This window comes from Euprymna scolopes, chromosome 10 (assembly GCF_053919585.1).
Source record: "Euprymna scolopes isolate OS-2025 chromosome 10, ASM5391958v1, whole genome shotgun sequence".
Lineage (NCBI taxonomy): Eukaryota > Metazoa > Mollusca > Cephalopoda > Sepiida > Sepiolidae > Euprymna > Euprymna scolopes.
The window spans coordinates 63,942,044-63,964,280 of record NC_136491.1 but is presented as its reverse complement, the minus strand read 5'-3'; the positions used below and the strand labels follow the sequence as shown (position 1 = coordinate 63,964,280).

The 22,237-nt window shown below is 30.4% G+C and overlaps 1 protein-coding gene across 5 annotated transcripts in view; it reads right to left on the bottom strand.

Annotated features, from left to right (window-relative positions):
- Positions 1 to 22,237, bottom strand: part of LOC145286018 (intermembrane lipid transfer protein VPS13A-like) — a 965,259-nt gene that overhangs the window by 178,908 nt on the left and 764,114 nt on the right. For all 5 annotated transcript variants that reach the window (XM_080134633.1, XM_080134635.1, XM_080134636.1 and 2 more), the window contains 2 exons: positions 13,453 to 13,546; positions 3,259 to 3,422 (listed from right to left, as the gene is read on the bottom strand). In XM_080134633.1, coding sequence (XP_079990759.1) covers positions 3,259 to 3,422; positions 13,453 to 13,546 — 258 coding nt within the window. The remainder of the gene's footprint in view (positions 1 to 3,258; positions 3,423 to 13,452; positions 13,547 to 22,237) is intronic.

Sequence of the window (22,237 nt, the reverse complement as noted above, 5' to 3'; positions counted from 1 at the left end):
ATCGGTTTAAAATACTCTCAGCAATGGTCTGATCTGTCACTCCCATTTTTAGATAAACTGCTAGAGCATTCCCTTCCAAATACATTGGAATCAATATGGTTATATCTTCAATCTTCTGCAGCTTTGCCACCAACTTCAGCTTGTTAAGCCACACTACTACATCGCCTTTAGGATGTTGCTGCTTAATCTTACTCATTCGCCCATTTTCGTTGTTGTGCTAAAATAGCTTGCAGTTAAATTTGTTGGTATTATCAGACAGTTAAATCATCAGAAAAAATTCCCAACCATTATTTTCTACTTTCTGCAATTCTCGGTGTTAAACCCCAATGCACATGTCAGAAACTTATTTCTGCCAAAGAGACCCACTCTCTCTGACACAGGCTTTTTATTTGAAAAACTGACTGCATCCCATTTGCATATTTCCCTCAAATCTCATTACCTCACATGACCACAAGTCAATAAATAGCAGAAGTTGCCATCTTTTTTTGGTCTTTTTCTCTTTGTTGAAATGGACGGCACATTGTACCAGGTTAGATTGTACTACATTTTATTCACAAGTGCTACCCATAAAATTGCATGGGCCATTGCAAAATTATCAACCCCATTATCAGAAATTCTAGTGACTTACTCACCAAAATAAAAATCCTCAACCTAACTAACAAAATTATAAAAGTCTTTATATTGAATCTTTGTATACCAATATCTCCATCAAAATATGCCTCAACCTACTTTCAAAACATCTAAAGAAAATAAACATTAATTTCCGATTTCCAATAGATAATATAATCAACACCATAAATCTACGTGTCGACATGACATATTTCACCTTTGACAAATTTTACTACAAACAAAAGTTTAGCCTACCGATGAGTAACCCTCTTAGTGGAGTCTTAGCATGTCTATTTCTGGAGCTTATAGAAATTGGATCCTTAAATATAGATTGCTTAAAAATGCATCTTACTTAAGATACATAGACGATATCTTGATTTTCCTGCCTAAGTCATCCAAAATAAAAGCCATTACCATGAAATTAAATAAAAATTTTAAGAATTACAATACTAAGCGCCAAAACAAAAGACCTAGAAATCTTACTAAATTCCAAAAGAAAAGCCTTAAAAATCTTACTAAATGCCAAAAGAAAAGACCTAGAAATCTTACTAAACGCAACAAGAAAAGCCCTAGAAATTCTACTAAATGCCAAAAGAAAAGCCCCAGAAATCTCTAAGTGCAATCAAGACAGCCCAATAATTAAAAAAAAAGCACTTAACAAAAGTATTATCCTACCTACCAATAGTAAAAACAATGGCATATATAAAAAACTAAACGAAATAGGTATTGAAATATCTGAAATAACATCCTCAACAATCCATAAACCCAAATCTAATTTCAAAATCAAAGCTGGCATATATTCCATACGCTGTCATGACTGTGGACAGATATACATTGGCAAAACACAATGCAGTCTCGACAAGAGAATATATGAACATAAAAGGGACATAAAAATAAACAACACCGTTAATGCCATTTTTTCCTACAAGGAACAATCCTATAAACAATAAACAATAAATCTACATGCCATTTGATGGAATCTTTCCTTATCCCCCACTACTCCAATTTAATCAATTCTTCGGTCTTTCCACCTCCATTTGTATCATATATATATATATCATTAAATTATTATATTAAATTATATTAAATTCATTTATATAAACAAATGGCTACATATGTGCATACATGTTTCTGTAATTTCTTATTTCAGAGAAATAACATCATCAGGGCAAGGTTATCGGCGTTTGTTTGTATAAATAAATTTAATATAATATGCTCTGTTAACTCATTGAGCACTTTTTTGGTAGACACATGTTGTTTCAGTGGATGTACTTCTAGGAAACGAAATCAAACTACCACTATATATATATATATATATATATGAGAGAGAGAATCAACTTCTCAAAATCGAAACAAAGCCAAATCAAAATAGAAAACTTTGCGCATTCAAAAAGCTTAGTATTATTTCTGTAGATATAGCTTCTTTTTTTTTTGTTGTTGTTGTTGTTGTTGTAATAATAATAATAATAATAATAATAATAATAATAATAATAAAAATAATAATAATAATAATAAAAATAATAATAATAATAATAATAATAAAAATAATAATAATAATAAAAATAATAATAATAATAATAATAATAATAATAAAAATAATAATAATAATAATAAAAATAATAATAATAATAATAATAATAATAATAATAATAATAATAATAATAATAAAAAAAAAAAATAAAAATAATAAATATGTAGTGTATTCAATCCTTTACTGCAATTTTATTGCTTCCCCAATCCTGAAAAGTCTTTTAAATTCTTGAACGTTTTCAGAAATTTTAATTTGTATTAAACCGTTCAGAAATTTATTAAGACTTATTAATAATTAGATGAATTATTAAACTGCTGTAAAGTGTTAATATATGCTTAATTGTTTTTATTCATCATCATATACATATATATATATATATATATATATATATATATATATGAAGGGGGTTAGAACAGTAGTCTAAAGAGCAGAGTGTATTTTAATGTGATAGTAAAATTACTAATTTAATTAAAATACAAGAAAAGAACAGTGCTCGTTGTAATGCAGATATATGATAAGCTCGATATATATATATATATATATATATATATATATATATATATATATATATATATATATATGAGAGAGAGAGAGAGAGAGATTGGAGAGAAAGAGAGAGAGATAATATTTACCTTTATTTATGAAAAATTGAAATGATATCAATTCAAATAGAGTGTCCAAAGTGGTATAATAAAAAGCATTAAAGGGGCCTTCCATTGATTCATAAAATTGATAGAAAATTAATCAGAAACAACTAATAAATGACAATTCTTCAGTATGTGAAAGAAAGGAATGTTAAAACACGTGTCCGTTTTCTGCCAGCGGATAAGGAAGCTCACCTTAATTTCACAGCTAAAAAACAAAGATTGTATGTACAACACAATATACAGTAGAATAAAATATCTATATGATAAAATTCAACCATTTCAAAAAATTTTTTTAAATAAAACAAAGACTAAAAAAAAACTTTTGTCAATATTAATCTGAATTTAATTTGATTTTTTAAAAAAATAATTCTTGCTTGTAAATCTATTTTGCTAGACATCCAAAGCAACTATTGGTTGGAGATGAGCTTGGAGATATCTAACAAGTGAAGCTGGCTAAATGTTGTGCCTTACCTGTCGGACAGCACTGGCAACTCTTTCATCCCGGGTGAACAGTAACACTCGTTGGTGACCATCTAGGAATGACATCCAATAGATAACTACTTTATCACTCCGAGTTCTTGCTTGGAAGGAATCTATAACAGGGTTCAACAAGCAATCTGGTTCATCACTGTCATCTAAAAAGAGAAATAGAATGAAATACAAACAGAATTATGTCCTCATTGCGAATACATTGGAAAGAGTTTAAAATGTAGTTAAAACAATATTTTCTTCAAAACGTTATGACAAATGATTTTAACACAACAGAAGACATAGATTTTCGTTCCAGAAGTTGATAACCCTACATGAAAGGTTAACACAAATCCTATGCAAAGAGGACATTCATTAACTAAAGGACTCAAAGAAGAATCACATTATCCAAAAAGATGATACAGAAATGATCCCAAGCAACCATGGACCAATAACCTATCTACCAACCATGTAAAAGATTTTAATGGCATAAATGAGTGAAGCTATCTACTACTCCCTTGATAGTCATGGACTACCCCCAAGGATCAGAAAAAACACTGGAAATTGACAAGATGAACAAATATCCTAAAAGATCTTCAATAACTAATCATATCTATAGCATAGATCAACTACAAAAAAGCCTATGATACAATCACCTTAGTATGAATAACTGAATTATAAAATATCTGACAAAATTATCAACTTTATGGAGACATGGAGACCGAAACTGACAGTCAGAGGCCAATTTCTAACAGATAAAAATACAGAGAGGCATCTTCCACTCCAGTTTATCATAGATATGATAGCACTCATCAGGATACTCAGGAGATATTTTATGGGATTCAAATTTACAGAGACAAATGAAAAAATAAATTACCTTATGCATATTGAGGACATTAAACTATTTGAAAAAGAAAGAAAGGAGCTAGAAACATTTATAAACAAGACTAAGATCTTTAGCCAGAATATAGGAATGCAGTTCAGAATGGAAAATTTCATGCTTTTTGGAATGAAAATGGTAAAACTGAAAGCAATAGAAGGTGTAGAATTGTCTAATCGATATTTGATGGGAACACTTTCTAAACATGAGACCTATAATTACCTATGTATTCTGGAAAAAAAAAACACCATCAGCATAAGATATGATTAAAAAAGACCCCCCCCCCAAAAAAAAAACAACAAGAAAACTCATGAAAACAAAATTATATAGCAGAAACCTAATTAAAACTATAAAATCTAGTTAAAAGTTACTTGGGTAGTAAGATATTTCAAACCATTCATAAACTAGATCAGAACTAAGAAGCTAATGACCATGCACAAGGCACTGTACATACTGGCTGACTTTATGTAAAAAGGAAAGGAGGAGGAAGAGTACTGGTAAATATTCAATTTTGCGTGAATGATGTAATTAAATTTGAGACAAAATACAGAAAGGTTGATTACTGTTGCCAAAAGCACTGTCAAGGTGAGCAACAAAACAAGAAATGAAAAGGCAAGGAAAATAGGAAGAGAAACAGCTACATGCGCGATTTATAAGACTAAAGATTAACACATGGACATTACTACAGAATGAACACTTGAACAAAGAAATGGAATCACTATTGACAGTTGTACAAATCAATGCAAACAGAACAAACTATATGAAAGCTAAGATAGAAAAGACAAAAAAGAGATGAAGGGGATATGGAACATGAAGAAAAATAATTTAGATATGAAACAATATTAATTTTAAGATGATAAAATCTTAATTAAAATACATGATAGTAAACAGTTGAAAATATGCAGTTGATCTGAGTTCAGTTGAGGACTGAGGTATACAGTAGTGTAGCTAAGCGGGGGGGAGGGGCCTGAGTGTCAGCACTAGAGAGGTGACACAATGTCATTTAAAACAAAATGTTTCAACCAGGCTAAGGTGCCAAAAATAGTCTGAAAACAGTGGTAAAGACGCAGATTTCCCCAGAAATAATTTATGAACCCTTAGTTTTGTCAGCAATTTTCTAATAGATTGTCAGAAAAATTTGTGAGTAGGAAAAATAGGAATGTTTTCAGCTTTTATGTGTTTCAATTGCTATAATTTTGGTTACCAACAAAAGACATTGTTGTAACATTTTATCGAGTGATATGATGTTTTAACTCTGTATCATTAATAACAACAAAACGAAATAGCCAAAAATACAAAACTTTCAGTTTTGCCTGTGTATCAATTCGCTGATATATATTTTTCAATGTGTATCAATTCGCTGATATATATTTTTCAATGTGTATCAATTCGCTGATATATATTTTTCAATGTGTATCAATTCGCTGATATATAATTTTCCATGTGTATCAATTCGCTGATATATATTTTTCAATGTGTATCAATTCGCTGATATATAATTTTTCAATGTGTATCAATTCGCTGATATATAATTTTCAATGTGTATCAATTCACTGATATATAATTTTCCATTGAGTGAGCGATATACTTTTAAATATATCTACTAGTGTTTGGGCTATTATTTCATAAAAATTGGAACGTTTTAGGGTATCGAAATAGAAAATGTGTGCCAACATTTCAACCTTTCAGTACAGAAGACCAAACCAGACCTATTCTTCCTAAGCAAAACTGGCATTGGATCGACTATGTCCCGAGATGAGTTCATAATTAAAGGATATTCTAATTTAACATCCTAATCTGAAGCCCAAGATCGCCATGGGCATGGAATATTAGAGATGGCTTTCTATGTGGTAGGGACATCTTCAGAGAATACTCTAAATTGCCTTATATGTGCTTCTGGGCTGCACTTGCTTGCACCATTGCATTTATATTTTCCCTCTATCACCCCCACAACAGCAGAGTTATTATCTTTAAGAAAATTGACCACATCACATCTGTTCATCCTTGACTGTGGAGAATTCAATGTTCACAATGTGGAATAGTTAGCCCACTCAAAAAAGACAGATAATGAAGGGAGGTTCAGTCATGATTTCTCCATTGCTTATGACCTACATTAGATTGTTCACGAACCCACCCATGTGCCTGAGGCTGATGGTCAGTATGCAAGTCTTCTAAACCTTTTTTTCACAAATTGCCCCGAGCTTTCATTCTCTTTTCTGTCTCCACTGGGATCTTCCAAATACTCGGTTGTCTCAGTTAAGATAAAAACAAAATGTAATAAGTCCTCTTACATACCGCTTCATCGTACAGTATATCAATACTCTATGGCTGACTGGGATAGCTTTTGTACATTTATATTAGATCTACCTCCACATTCCATGTTTAAAAAGAATGTGCCCTCTATAGAATCAGACAGGACAGAATGATTAATTATAGGTATAGACCGCTTCATACCCTCCAAAAGTTTCCAGCAAAAACCTAACACTTAGCTGTGGTTCTCTCCAGAATGTGCTGCTGCCATTGTGCACAGAAATCACTATTTCCATTGCTTCCAATGTAAGAGATGTACTGAGACTGAAGTTGCCTTCAGAACTGCCAGCAATGACTGTAAAAGAGTAATAAAGAACGCAAGAGAGTTGTATGCTCAGTCCATCAAGTTCAAACTAGCTGAGCAGCAGCTTGGTTCCCACCAGTTTTGGCAAATAACAAACAGGGTCCTGAATAGAAGTGTGTGCTCTATTCCAACCATCATCAATGGACCTGAGATAATCTCGTCAGCACTGACCAAAGCCAAACTCTTTGCCAAGAAATTTCCTCCTGTGTCTGAAGACATGCTATGCTACATGTATGTGATGTTGTTAAGCTAATCAAAACCCTTGATTCCAGTAAAGCAACTGGCCTTGATGGCATTCCAATTATAGTGTTGAAAAAGCTTCAACCAGAACTAGCTCCCTTACTTACAAAGCTGCTAATTGCTTCCCAACATCCTGGAAAACCTCATCAGTATGTCCCATATTTTAAAATTCAGGTGATTGGTCATCTCCCTCTCAATACAGACCAATCAGTCTCCTGTGCGTCATGAGTAAGTTGCTGGAATCTGTGTTAAATAGAGAAGTAGTCAACCACCTCAGCAAAAACAACCTCCTCAGTAATTTGCAATATGGTTTCCATTCTGCTAGATCTACAGCAGATGTGCTGTATATCTCATAGGATTAGCAAATCTCTCAACGGATCTTCCTTTCTTGTCCAATTGCTCTTGACATATCAATGGACTTTGATAGGGTATGGTATAAAGGTCTACTCCACAAAATCTCCAGCTACGGTATAGCTGGAAATGTCTTCTCAATTATTAAATTATTTATCTCTGATAGGGTCATAAGAGTAGTGATTGATGGACAGAAATCAGAAGCTCACATTATTAATGCTGAAGTCCCTCAGAGGACCATCCTGGGCCCAATTCTTCTCCTGATCTGTGTCAATGTAGACATTTATGCTGGCGACACTACCATTTATGGCAACACTTCAAAGGCTGTAAATAACCAAGTTCTTTCTGGTTCTCTCTCCTCTGATCTTGATCACATGGTGCAATGGGAAAAGAGGTGGCTGGTTAATTTTAATGCATCTAAAACCAAGTTTCTATCTTTACATCATCAATGCTCTGATCCTCGTGTGGCATCAACTGAAATGAATGGTTTTTGTCTTGAGGAGGCTCTATACTTTGACAAGCTTCTGGGTTTGGCTTTACTCCTGATCTGAGCTGGAACACATCAAATCCATTGCCAAAGCTGCTGGAAAAATGGTGGGATCGTTCAACCACTCCAATAGATATCACTACTGATGGTAATTCTTTACCTGTATAAGAGCCAAGTACTTCCAAGTGTCGCCACATCTATGCAGGAACTGCTAGAAGCAGTTTATCCTACTTTGACAGAGTTCAAAATAAACTTCATAGCCTAGTGAGGAATGCCCTTTTCTCTTCCCTGCAACCTCTTTCCCACAGAAGAGATGTTGCAAGCCTGCTTTATCATTATTTTCATGGCAAGTGCTCATCTAAGCTCCAATTTATGATCCCCCCTTGCCTGACTTTCATGAAAAACACTCATCTCTGAAACCACTATCAAAAATTTCCCCCAGTCTTTATCTGTGCCTAAACCTAAACGTAGATTCCATGAACAAAACATTTTCTTAGAACTGCAAGCCTGTGGAAATCTGTTTCATTTTCCTGCTTTTCAACTGACTACAATATAGTCATCTTCAATACCAATGTGAACAAGTTCTTGATGAGCTCTTCCCTTAAGTAATCCAATTCATCAAATTTCCACTACTAACGATTACTACAATATTTCCCATAGACTACTATACACTCATTAATCCTTATCCTCACGTGGCCTCCAGACCTTGATAAGGTATGACTCCTTTGTAAAAAAAAAAAAAGAAAAGAAAAATCTGATTCAATAACAATTCTTTTCAATTTTTACCTTAATTTTCCATTATTGGTACTAAAAATATTTATTATTTTAAAATTATTACTAAAACTAAAATCATGACATCAAAATACAATGTAAAATTATTTTACTTGTATAAAAGAAAAACAAAAAAATAAACTTTGCATAAATTCTTTTGGTTAAATTCAACACATCACTGTCAAAAACTTATTATTCCAAATCTCGACGCTCTGCTGTCAAAACTCAACTTTAAAACCGGACAGTCTACTGTTAAAACTCAATTATGCACTGCTGAACACTTGCTACACCAACATCCAAATCTAAAATCGCCGCATGATTAAATGATACCCAGAAAATGATGCAATGGAAAATTGGCCACCAGAAAATTAGCAACAAAAAATTATGTAATTTCAGGATTGTAGAAACATTAAGCAACTATGTAATAAATAATTTATTGAAATTAAAGTTTAGGGTCGTTCTATATGGGGATATAATCTTAGATAGGAACTTAGCGCTCTTCCTCAAATAATATTTAAATAACTTTCTATTCAATAGCTTTTTTCGAATTCCATTTAAGTTTCAAACAAAGTAATTGATTTTTTTTTTTTTTAATATTTACAAAATATTAAAATCGCTGACATAAATCGAAATATATTATAATAAATTTATCTGGTAATAGGATTTCAATTTACTACTTTTTATTAACATAATTAATAAAAATTTATGCAAGAACTGTATTTTTAGATTGAACACTTAGGAAAATCGACTATTTATTTACTCTTGTTTTAAAGCAAATATGCTTTAAAGCAAAAGTAAATATTTCAAACTATGTATCGGCACATAAATCCTATTTAAAACTATATCCTCTTTAAGAATGATTCTAAAATCTATTATCATTTGACATTTATTCCATAGTTTTTTTATTTCTCTAAATTAAAAGTAAAATATAAAAAGTGATTTTTAATGTTTTTGATTTATTTATTTTATGTTATTGGGATTTTGCCTTCTTTAAAAAATTATATTGTATTTTTTGTCTGATGTCCCTTAGCCAGCTTGGCAAATCTTATAAATGATCATCAAAAAAGTGTTAAAAAAAAAGAAGCTTTTGACAATTTCAAAGTCTTAGTGTTAGATGAATTGGGCATTAATAGAATTAATGAATTCAAACTTTTTGCACTAATATGATAACAAGTTTTGACGCCATTTCTTCTTTAAATTTCAGTACTGGTTGTAAAACAAAATTTCTGTATATATAAAAGATGGAGTTGGATGTAAATATAAGGCAATAAAATCTCAGACTACTAATAGAACTTATTTTTGGTAATTAGTATCTTTGATAATGTTTGGCAATTTAGTTTTCACATTTCCCATCCACTGACAAGACGCACAAAACATAGTGACAACTTGCCAACATAAAAATGTAAGTATATTTTTAACAAACTATTTTAAAGACATTCAAAATAATTTTCATGAATTGCAAATTAATTACTAACAAATTTTTATTTATTTTTGTTTGAAGTTTAAACTTTTATTTTAATATAATGCAAAGTGTTTTCTTGGTAAAAGTTAAATATAATCTTTGACCATGCAGAAAAGTAATGTATCTTGCCTTTGGTAACGTTTATTGAGTGGGTTTCTATCAGCATTTTGTTTTATTTTTATGTTTGAGCCATCATCTAGACTTCAAAGATGTGAGAGTTGCGTATCACCCATTTTTTCTTGTTCTCACATAACATATCTGTGCTAAATCAAAATGTAGATTCCATGAACAAAGCTTCTTCCTTAGAAGTGCACACCTGTAGAACTCTCTTCCGTTTGCCTGTTTTTCACCTGACTACAACTTGGATGTCTTCAAGTCCAACATAAACAAATTCCTGATAAACCGCCCCTTTAAGTAATCCACTTTATCAAATCTCCATTACTAACGATTACTACGATATTATCCCATTGATTACTGTACACACAATAACCCTTAACCCCAAGTGGCCTCCGGGCCTTGATAAGTGGTGACTACCATGTAAAAAAACAAAAAAAAAAAACAACAACAAAAAAAAAACACTCGAGATTAGTTGCCTTTTGAACAGAATAAACATTTTAAAGTAAGGAAAAACACTAAAAAACTTATTCAATATTTTGACCACTTTTTCTTACAACTGTCTATTGAAAAACACACCCTTTATATATTGTTTTTTTTTTATCACTTTATCATTTTCTTAACTGTACTGGAAATGCCATTCTTCTTCTTCTTCTTCTTCTTATTATTATTATTATTATTATTAGTAGTAGTAGTAGTCACTAGAAGTTCTCTCACAGGCCATCATCAAAGATTTCTCTGTGGAGTGTTCCCTAGAATCCAGGTTATAAGAAGTCCCCCAGATTCCAGTACTTTCCACCTCTTTCCCTTATTATTATTATTGTTGTTGTAGTAGCTTAATATCTTCGGCTACTCAACAATTCTAAACAAAATAAGATTCTACTTTTTTCTGTAATTACGTGTAAACAAACAGAAATATTTGGCTGGTGATTTTCCAGAATATTCAACAAAGCAATAAAAGTGTGAGAAAATAAATACACAACAAATAAATGTTATCAAAGGTAAGCTAAGTTACTCTTCTGCCTACCTAGATAAATTTTTCGATATTTTAATTCATTTTAATTTACTTTTTACTTTAAAATAAAGGTAGTGTAAAGCCTGTCGAGTTAGAATGAAAAATAAAATGGTAGTATCATTCGAGTCATAATCGAGTCTCAATTGCTCAAAATTCAAAAATAAATATTGATAGAACTTTATATTTTTGCACAATTAGTGACATTTATTGGATGCATTTCTATCAGTAATTTGTTTAATTTTCGATTTTTCAGCAATTATCGAGACTTGACTATGGCTCAAATGAGACCACCATTTTTTTTTTGGTTTTAACTCGACAGGCTTTATACTACTTTCATGTTCAAGTGAAAAAAAAAAAAACACTTTAAAATAAATTAAAATGCAAAAAAACTTATTGAGTCAAGTACAATAGTAACTTAGCTTGTCTTTGGTAACATTTATTTATTGTGTATTTATTTTTTTGCCTCTTTTTTGTTTTCTTAGCTAATCTGGAAAATCACCTGTCATGGGAGAAGAAAAAAAACAAAAAAAATAAATTTAAGAATTTAGAGTCGGGTCAGTTTCGCATGTAAATTATCCATGTATGTTATCTTACTACAATGTAGTATTAAAAAAAACATTTTATCAAACTCCAGCAAAACACACAGTCAGGTAGTACGTCCATACGTGTTACCTCAAATTAAGAACAGACCATTTCTCTCTTGGCAAAATATGTGAATAGGAAACTCATTTCTGATATCAAAAGTGCAAAATACTTTGGCATACTTTTTCATAGCATACTGGACATTTTACATATGTCAACCGTAATTTGATATGTATGCGTTAGCAGTTGTACAGTTAAAGTGCAGGAGTTATTCCTTGCTCTTTTCAACTGAAAGATAAAACAGCGGTACGATAATACAACAAGTATGTCTGGAATCCTTGACAGTGTGCAACAAAAGATCAAAGACATTAATCTGAGGGCCGCTTTTGTACCTTGTTTCAACCATGCTTTGAACCTTTGTAGGATACATTTGTTTCCTAACAATTCATCTTGTGTAACGTTTTTTTGAAATCTTGAGGCATTAACTTTTTTTTGCTTTGTCGACACATCATTGGGATGTGCTAGAGATTGTCTACAACTTACTGGAGTGCTCATGCTGACGCTATGAATCAGTGATACAGAAATTTAACCAGTTTATATAGTCATTAAAGCTCTATGTGATGTCGAAAAAAAGTGATGAGACAAGAGGCACTTTGCACAATCTGTTGCCAGTTATATGGCGCACAATGCGAGTACAAAATGACTTATTTCATTTAATCCTTTTAAGACTTAGCTCATGATGTCCATTGTAGGCGTATCCCATTTCTTCCTGTGATTCTCATGGATGGTTCGGTTTTTGAGGGGAAATCGATCCTGAAACGTCTTAATCTTTCTTTATCATCAAATCTTTCTTGTTCATACATTAGATCTTTCTGCTTTTCGTAAAGTCACTGCAAAATCTTTCTCACACCTGAGGCTATTCTCTATTTCTACAAATCTACTATCAGATCATTTATGAAGTATTGTTGTCATATTTGCGCTTGTGAATCTCTATCCCATTTGATGTTCTTAATAATAATAAGATGTAGAAACGTATCTGTAATTTGATTGGTTCTCAGTCTTTCTTCTCTTACAAACATGATGCTAATAGTCTTTTTTATAAATACTATTATAGCATGTGTCCTTCAGAATTGTCTGATCTATTCCTGGCTTCTTTTGTTCCAACTCATTCAACTCGTTGATCGAGCAGTCTCAATCAATTTGCATTTTAATACAGTTTTCTATTCCAATAGATTCTTTTGGAGAAGTGCAATCTTGTACCACTTTCTTCTTGCTCACTGTTTTCCTCTTATTTATAACCTTGGTCTTTTCTTCTGTCTTAGCAATAATCATCTTCATTCTTGTTAGTACCTTACATCAAGTGGCCTCATGTATTGTCTGGAGTGATTCCAATAAATACAGAAAAATGTTCATGTGTTCCGATTAAAACACTATTAAACCACAACTGTTTTTTTTTTAATATATCCTCTTAGATTCTATTTATCTGACACAACTAAACAATTCTATTTAAAAATTGAAAAAAAATTTGGTACAAAAAATGTAAGAACATATGAAAAGGAAAACATTTTTTCACTTATAAATTTAGCTTAAATTACACAGCATATTATCACGAGGAATATTCATATGATGAGAAGTTTAAACTACAAATTATTTTTATTTTTTAATATGGTAACTCACTTACCTTCCGGGCTACTATCTTCTACATCGTGGTAATCTGCAGATTCTGATTTGACACATAAAGATTGGATTCTCATGTGGACATCACCATAGCCATCCTACAATATAGAGTAGCATTTCCATTTCATTCATATACATATTTTTAATCATTTTTTTTAATTACACAATGAATTATTACTTTTATTATTTATTCTTAATTAAATATTCATTTGAATTAAAAATGCAATAAAGTAAAATAAAATGTCATTTAAAAATCCAATTTAAAAAAAATAATTTATGAAATTAAATCCACTAAAATGCAGCTATTCTGATCTTTGTAAGAAAAGAAGAGATTACGTTGTAATCTTTTGAAATTTGAAAGGAATTTGGAAGCATTTAAACTATTAGAGAAAATCATTTCTGACTTCAAAATTCTAAGCAAATTCTCAAGATTTAAATTTTTTAATGCTATTTACATCCAATTTATAGAGATTAAAGCAATAAAATTAGTTTTATAACAATCTGGTTCAATTAATAATTTAATGTCGAAATAATACCATGATGATTAAGCAATTTTGAGAAATGTGGATAAAATAAAAACTTTCATAAAAATTTTTAAGTTATAATTTTTTTTCACTGTTTATTTTTTTTGGAAAATACTTTTGTATCAATATTCATGTAAATCAAACAATATATGCATATATGTAGGTTAATAATGATGAAAACATTAATTTTAACAAGAAAAGGTTTGTTTCTTTTTTCATATTTTTTATTGCATTATTTTAGACACGTGTGAATATGAACACATTCTTTAGAAAAATCCAACTGTTAATTCTGTTAGACTATTCATGACATCAAATTAGCCAATTGATCAGAAATAAACTCTTCTCTTGCATGTGCTACAATTTCTTCAGCCATGTTTATTTTTTGAGAATTGCCCGCAGTTCCTGTTTTTAACAGTTCAACTCTTATGCAATCATGTAATGAAAGATCTCCATTTAGATTCTCTTTCTATAGCATAATAGAATTTCTTCAGGAGTCACAAATCGTCCATATCCGACACATCATTGACTCATATATTCTTATATATCATATTAGCAAGACCTGTTTCCTGTGTTGACTCGGATGGAATTAGAAAGAATGATTTGCTAGATAAAAAATATCCGTAAAATTGTTTAGGTGTTTGAGTGGAGGATCACTATGTATGGAATTTTATTCTGTGCTACTTCATGATTGAAAATGAACCAAACAGACTCTATTAAAGTAAACCTGAAACTTAGGGTTAATTTGGATAGGATTAGGATTATAAAAAAACAGTTCCATTCAAATTCTGTAGAAATACTAAAAATATTTTAAAAATAAGAAAAATTATTTTATTTTTAAATAATCAGTTTGATATTCTTATGTTAATAAAAAGTATTAAAAACATTATTAATTGCCACCCCTTCAAATATTGTTGAAAAAAATTATAAATTGCAACCACCCACCTCAAAAAAAAATTTTTTTAAATCCTACCTAAAATATATATGTTAATAATACTAATACGTTAATACATTTAATATTATTTAAAAACAAAAAAACATGGTATAACTAAGAAAAATAATTTAGGTGACTGAAATAGGAATTAATCGATCAGCAACGATGAAGATGAAGAAAATCGTTTGTGCCGTTTGTTAATAAAACATAAACGGTCAGTGGTAACAAAGACTAGTTCTGATTAATTTCTATTTCGGTCACCTAAATTATATTTCTTAGTTATATCATGTTTTTTTTTAAACAAGGCAAAAAATAAAACATGAACCAATAGCTATTACGTTATGCATGCATATTCATAATGCCGTTGTCCTGTTGAGTTAGAATAAAAAATGGCTGTTCATAAGCCCTTCACAAGGATACTTGCAAACTGTTCAAAATCAAAAATTAAACGCTGGCAGAAACACATCAAATGTCAACAATTAAGCAAAAATGTTATGTTCCACAAGTATTTTGTTTTGATTTTTGTGCGATTAAAAAATGATTATCATTTTACGTTAAATTTATGTACGATTTTTATTTTCTACCCAAAATTTGAAAATATTTTTTTTTCTTTCTGTCACGTAATCATCTCAAAAAAGTAGAATCTAATTTTGAGAAAAGTGATTTAGCTAAAGATGTTAATCTATTATTACTATTACTCTTTCGAAGCTTTCACACAGGCCATCATAAAAAAATTCTCTTTGAAAACAGTTTATGGTGTTCCTTGGAGTCTGAGTGACAACAAGTCTCCTCAGATTTCCAGTACTTTTCAATTCCTTCAACAACCTTTGCAAATTAATTTGTGTTATTGCAACAGTCATCTGCCATTGATTTCTCATTGGTAGCGACCATTGGTCTTCACTGGGATATGAGTGACAATAAACCTCCCCAAAGGTCCCAGTCCTCTTCGCACTCATCCAGCAGAGGTTTGATTATGCTTTCTCTCCTCAGTCTTTCCATCCTCCTTGACCCTCTTACTTTTTGGTGTGGCAGTAATTTATGGAGATGAGGAAAAAAAAAGAGGGGGAACTTACAATTATGTAATTATCCAGTTTTCAAATGATGTTTTTTGTGTGTTTTACCTCCTTAGTAGTTTCTGTATGCTCAGCTAGCGGTGGTGCTCATATATTTTAGTTGCTGCACTCAAATGTTTTCCTTAATATTTCAGATGTTTTCATTATTGTTATCGGTTGTATCTTCTCAGTCATCCCTCTGATTTCAATCTTGCCAATTCTTTTTTCAAATTTTTTCGGTATTGTTCTTAGTGCTCCTACTATTATTGGTATTATCTTAACCTTTCTTCACCTTTCTTATCCCTTTGAGCTCTCTGGCCGATTCTGTGTATTTTCTCTGCTTCCCTGTCTCCTTAATCTTCACTTTGATTTGCTGGAACAGCAAAATCTACAATCTGGCAGAACTTTTCCTTCTTGTAAACTATTATGACATTCGGTCTCCTTGCTTGGAGGAGGAGGATGATGATGATTTTTTTTACTGCTATTTTTACTATTATTATTATTACTATTATTGTTATCATCATCATTTTTATTTATTTATTTACTTTGATTTTTTATTTACACTAATGCAAATCAATCTAACTGACCAAATCTTTATAATTGCAACAAAAAAAAAAAAAAAAAAATCAACATTTCTCCAATTCTAGAGGGTAGGTAAGAATATTTAGCAGAAACCCATCACAATATTAAGAATGGTTTTCTAAACAGTAACATTATTATGTAGAAACTCATTCTTGATATGGGACTGGTTTTGTTGACTATTCTCTTCCTAAACTGTTTTCTTATTTTGAATACGAATCGTTGATTCTTTTTAATCGTCTGTAAAAACTTCAAATGGTATTAACGACAACCAAATGCAAATAAGATTTGCTTTCAAAGGAAAACAAATCTTGTCTCACAATTTTCAATCAGTTACAAAGAAAATATTGCTAAAAATATTTAGAAAGAACTACTCTTGTAATATATGCTCCCCTCCCAAATGTATTTTTACATTTTGCAAAATATATTGGACATTACACAAGGTGGTCGGTACAGTCATCTGAACATTTTTAAAAGGTATCGAATCTTTAATTAAGTGTTAAGAAATTTTTTAAAAATCAGAATCAGAAATTTAGAACAGAATCGAAAATTGTATCAGAATTGGGAAAAATTATGGAATCATTGATTGACTTCGGCAACTCCTGCAACCTAACTGGTGCCAAACGTACTGCTCTGCATTCCTTTAGAACATGCTAGTGAAGTCAAGCGTGGGTCTTGAATACTGGCCAGATTAGAACCCCCCTTTACTTTGCCCAGGTTCGCGCCTTGGAGACGTCACTTCATGATAACCTTCATGCGTGATTCTCCATCGTCTATCAAGAAGGAAGGACGCCAATAGTAAAAGAAAAACAAATATATATATATATATATATTTAATAATGGTTGTATAGATTGACTTCCTAAATGTAAATCCAATGAAACCCGCGTGATTATTAAGGAGTGCTCAATGGAGGACACAGCTGGTATATAGTCTATTATACAAACATTATTGGTTACATGTGTATATACATGTTTCAGAGGAATCTCAATTTAAAGGGACCATCTTATTGGACCAAAAACGGAACAACATTGAAATGAGACTCAAGTTTACATTTGTTTTTTATAAAATACTAGCTGTACCCTGCCACACGTTGCAGTGGCTCAATTTGGTGCAATGGAAAAATCTAATAAAAAGAGAAAATGCATGTTTCTTATATTCTTAGTACAGCAATTCACCCCAAAAAGTGAATAAAAAGACGAAAATGAAAAAAATGGTACTCTTGCAGAATTGTATCCGGATCCTCGGGAGTTTCCGTCAATCATGGCTTGGACTTGATCAACAATCAATGGATTAAGCTGAACGTTGCTAAAATGTTGAAACGCTAAATCAAGTTTTTTTTTGTTTTTTTGTATTAAAAAAATGTGAGTTTTTAATTAGTATTTGGGTGAGGTGGGGGGGGGGGCGTTACTATACACAGATTCAAAAAAGTTGTCCGAAAACAAATAAATGAAAGCAAAGGTAAGGTAAGTTACGTTGCTACCTAATTGGAGGATTTTTTAGTGTTTTATTTAATGTAGAATGTTTAATCAGCTCGAAAAACAGTGTTTATCGATGTATTTGAAAAAGACAAATGGTCGTGGACTCTGTTGAATATGTTAAGTTTGGGAAAATAAGTTAAAAACTATACGAAACAGTGTCAGAAACCCATCAAATATATGTTACCGTGACATAGGCTGACATATTCGGTGGGTTTCTGACAGTATTTTGTATAGTTTTTTAGTTTTAACTCATTTTCCTAAACTTAACGTAATCAACAGTGTCCGCCACCATTTGTATTTTTCAAATACACCGATAAACACTGTTTTTCGAGCCAACTAAACATTACATTAAATAAAAAGGGTTGGTATTACTAAACGCAGATAAGAAAAAGTCATCGAAAAATTAATATATAACAAATAAATGTTATCAACATCAAGATAAGTTACTTTTCTACCTAACTGGATAAGATTTGAGTGTTTTTATTTAATGTAAAATGTTTACTCAGTTCGAAAACATGCAGTGTTTATCAGTATATTTGAAAAATACAAATGGCGGCAGACTGTGTTGAACATGTTAAGTTTGGGAAAATGAGTTAAAACTATAAAACTATACAAAATACTGTTAGGAATTCACTCAATATACGTTACCGTGACATAGGCTGACATATATTCGGTGGTTATTTAACAGTAATTTGTATAGTTTTTTAGTTTTAACTCATTTTCTCAAACTTAGTATGTTTAACACAGAGTCTGCCGCCATTTGTAATTTTCAAATATAGCGGTAAACAGTGTTTTTCGAGCCAAATAAACATTTTACATTAAATAAAAACACTAAAAATTATCCAGCTTGGTAAAAAAGTAACTTATCTTGCCTTTGATAATATTTGTTATATATTTTTTTTTGATAATATTTGTTATATATTTGTTTTTGACAACTTTTTCGAATCTATGGCTGAGAAAATAATGGTTTTTTTGGTAGAAACTTTGGCAGATTTGCCATTTAGTTGTACAAATATCCTCAAACCAGGTAATTGCTAAAAGGGATTCTTAAAGGTAGACACCGATATCAAGCAAAAGTTTGTTTACATGTTTTACAAACTTTAAATGGGTAAAATATAAGCACATAATTATTGAAAATGTGATCATGTGATTAAAATTTAATTTAAATTAACCATGTTGCTTAACACATTAAAAAAATATAATAAGATGAAGTTTTAAAATGATTAAATGTTTTAGTTTATTTAAAATTAAAAACATTACCCAATAAAAATTTTGGGTACTTATGGTTTTTTGGTGCCGAGCTAAAATAATAATGTTATTATTTTGAAAACCATTCTTAATGAGGAGCTGAGAGGGTTTTTATAACTATTCTGTGCTTCCACCTTACAATTTACAAAAAAAAAAAAAAAAAAGATGTTGTGAAACTTGAATTTAAACTGAAAAATAAAACACCTATAAAAATAGCACGGTAGTATCTGCCATCAGATACGGCCGAGAACAATATATACTGTAAAATGAAACCAAAATTTGGTGCTTATGCATTTTTGATACCACGCTATTTTTAAATAGTTTTTTTCAGGTTAAATTAAAGTTTCACAATATCTTCTTCTTTTTTTTAACTGTAAGGTGTAAGCACAGAATAGTTACAAAACATCCTCCCCATGTAAAGAATGGCTTTCAAAATAATATTATTTCAGCACAGTAAAAAAAAAAATACATAAGTACCCAAAATTTTATTTTTATTGTTCAATGTTTTTAATGTTAAATTATAAAATAAAACATATTTAATCATTGTAATCTTGCATGTTGCATTATTTTTTAAATTTGTTACACAATGTGGTTAATTTAAATTAAATTTTAATCACATGATCACATTTTCAATAATTATGTGATTATATTTTAGCCATTTAAAGTTTGTGAAACGTAAAAAAAACCTTCTGCTCGATACCAGTGTTGGCTTTTAAGAGTCCATTTTAGTGATTACCTAGTTGGAGGATATTTGTACAACTAAACGGCAAATCTACCGAAACGGTTCTGTATTTCACCTAACAATTTCTTTAATAAAGAAAAAGCATTCATATTTTCTCATATAAAAGCAACTTCTGTAAAAAAAAAAAAAAAAAAGAAAAGTGTACTTTCAAACTTGTTAAAAAGGTTTTCTTGAAAAAAAAAAAAACTTTAACCTTTTTACGATAAAAACAAGTAAAAACAAAACAATCGAATCTTAATCGGACCTTATTGCCAAATAGGCTCTGGCTACAATGTGGAATGCACCGTCCACATTGTTTTTTTCAAATTTAATTCAACTTTCACAATATCTTTTTTCTTTTTATAATTTCAGAATATCTTTTTTTTAATAATAAATTGTTAATTGAAAGCAAAAAATAGTTACAAAACACCCTCACCTCTCCATGGAAAGAATGGCCGAAATAAAAAATAAAAAAGGTATTATTTCAGCACATTACCAAAATACATATATACTGTGAATTTTCTTCGAAAAAAAAAAACTGTACTTTCACCTAACAATTTATAATTTTAATAATAGAAAAAAGTTCATATTTTCTTATATAAAAACAACTGTTTAAAAAAAAAAAAAAAAAAAAAAACTGTGTGCTGCCAATTTTATTAAAAATGAGTTTTACAACAAAGTTGGTTTTGTTAAGGTTCCTCAACTTTTATGTTTCAACTCAAAACGCACCTTTTGGCGAGCAATTTTTTTTAAATTAAAAAATTGGGAAGATAAATGAATGAATTTAAATTTAAAAAATAGGGGATTTTTTTTTTACTTATCGATTAGAGTCGTCAAATCGTGGTACATGAATTGAAATAACTACTCGAAGTAAAACCCAGAAGAATCATGCAGAATCGACTTACATAAAATATTTTTATTTAATTTTTAATTTACTATATTAATTTATTTTAATAACATAAAAAATTCCTCGACTCTAAGGATAGACTGTTTGAAAATTTCAATTAAATTGGTTATGTAGAAATATCGTTTTATTGATAACTAACGAACCAAGAATTAGATTTATATATATATAGATATTCAGGTGTGATTTATGCTCTGAAAGAAAGCGGGATGTATAGTTTGTGAATGTGAGCAGTAGAGATTTTGGAGGGAAGTGTGGTGAAGAAAAGGGGTATGGTGGGATGAAGAAAGAGAGGGAAGTACGATTCTGTGTGAACAAGCTGTTGCAGCTGAGAGGTATTGGTTTCATTTTAACGTGGCGGTTGTTTATTGGCCTAAGTTATTGCTTTGATCTGAAGTAATATTATACCCCAATCATTGTTACTTACCTATCTTAGGTTTTTATATTGATTTTTCTTCTGGTAGCAACTTCCCTATTATCTATTTTATTGATAAGCTCTATTTATTTATTTGTTTATTTTATTCCTCGCTCTGTTTTATCTGTTCATTTGTTTCTCTTTTTTATTTATTATTTGTTTATTTATAAAATATATGCCCACATAGTCAAATTAATGGTCAGTGAACAAATATACAGGCTTATTTATATTATTTCAATAAAGATGGTATACTGAGAATTATATTTTCCACTCTAATGCAGTGTCTGAAGTAATTACACAGGCAAAGGTTTATATATATATATATATATATATATATATATATATATATATATATAAACTTTATTTCGATTGTTGTTATTCTTTCATTATGGGTTATCTTTTCCTCCATACTAGGAAGTTTTTATGCTTCATTATCGAGATAGATTTTCCAGACAATAGACAAGTAAACAGGTACATAATAGCATATATGTGTCTATATTATTAGAGCATTCTGTTCCCAAAGCTCTCTAATTAAAGTACTTAGTTACTGTTTGGGATTAATTATGTCATTGAAGATTTGATTTAATTTTATATTTTCGACTGATTACCTAGGCTGTGACTTATCATGTTGACACTTTCTTTTTAGAACTGAATAAACGCTTACAAATAAGTTAAAACACCAAAATATTATGCAGGTAGGTTTTAAAGTAAATTTTATTGACTATGGAAACACTTATTTGTTATATATTTGTTTTTTATCACCTTTATTTTCTGTAAAGCATTTTATTTAATTTTCTTTTTCTGAACAATTATCGCTACTTCAAAGACGTCTTTCTCTTTTTTTTTCTAATAGATGTATATTACCATGCTGGAATTATTATGGTATTATTTAGAAAACTCATTCCTCACATGTAAAAAGAAGGGTGTTTTGTAATT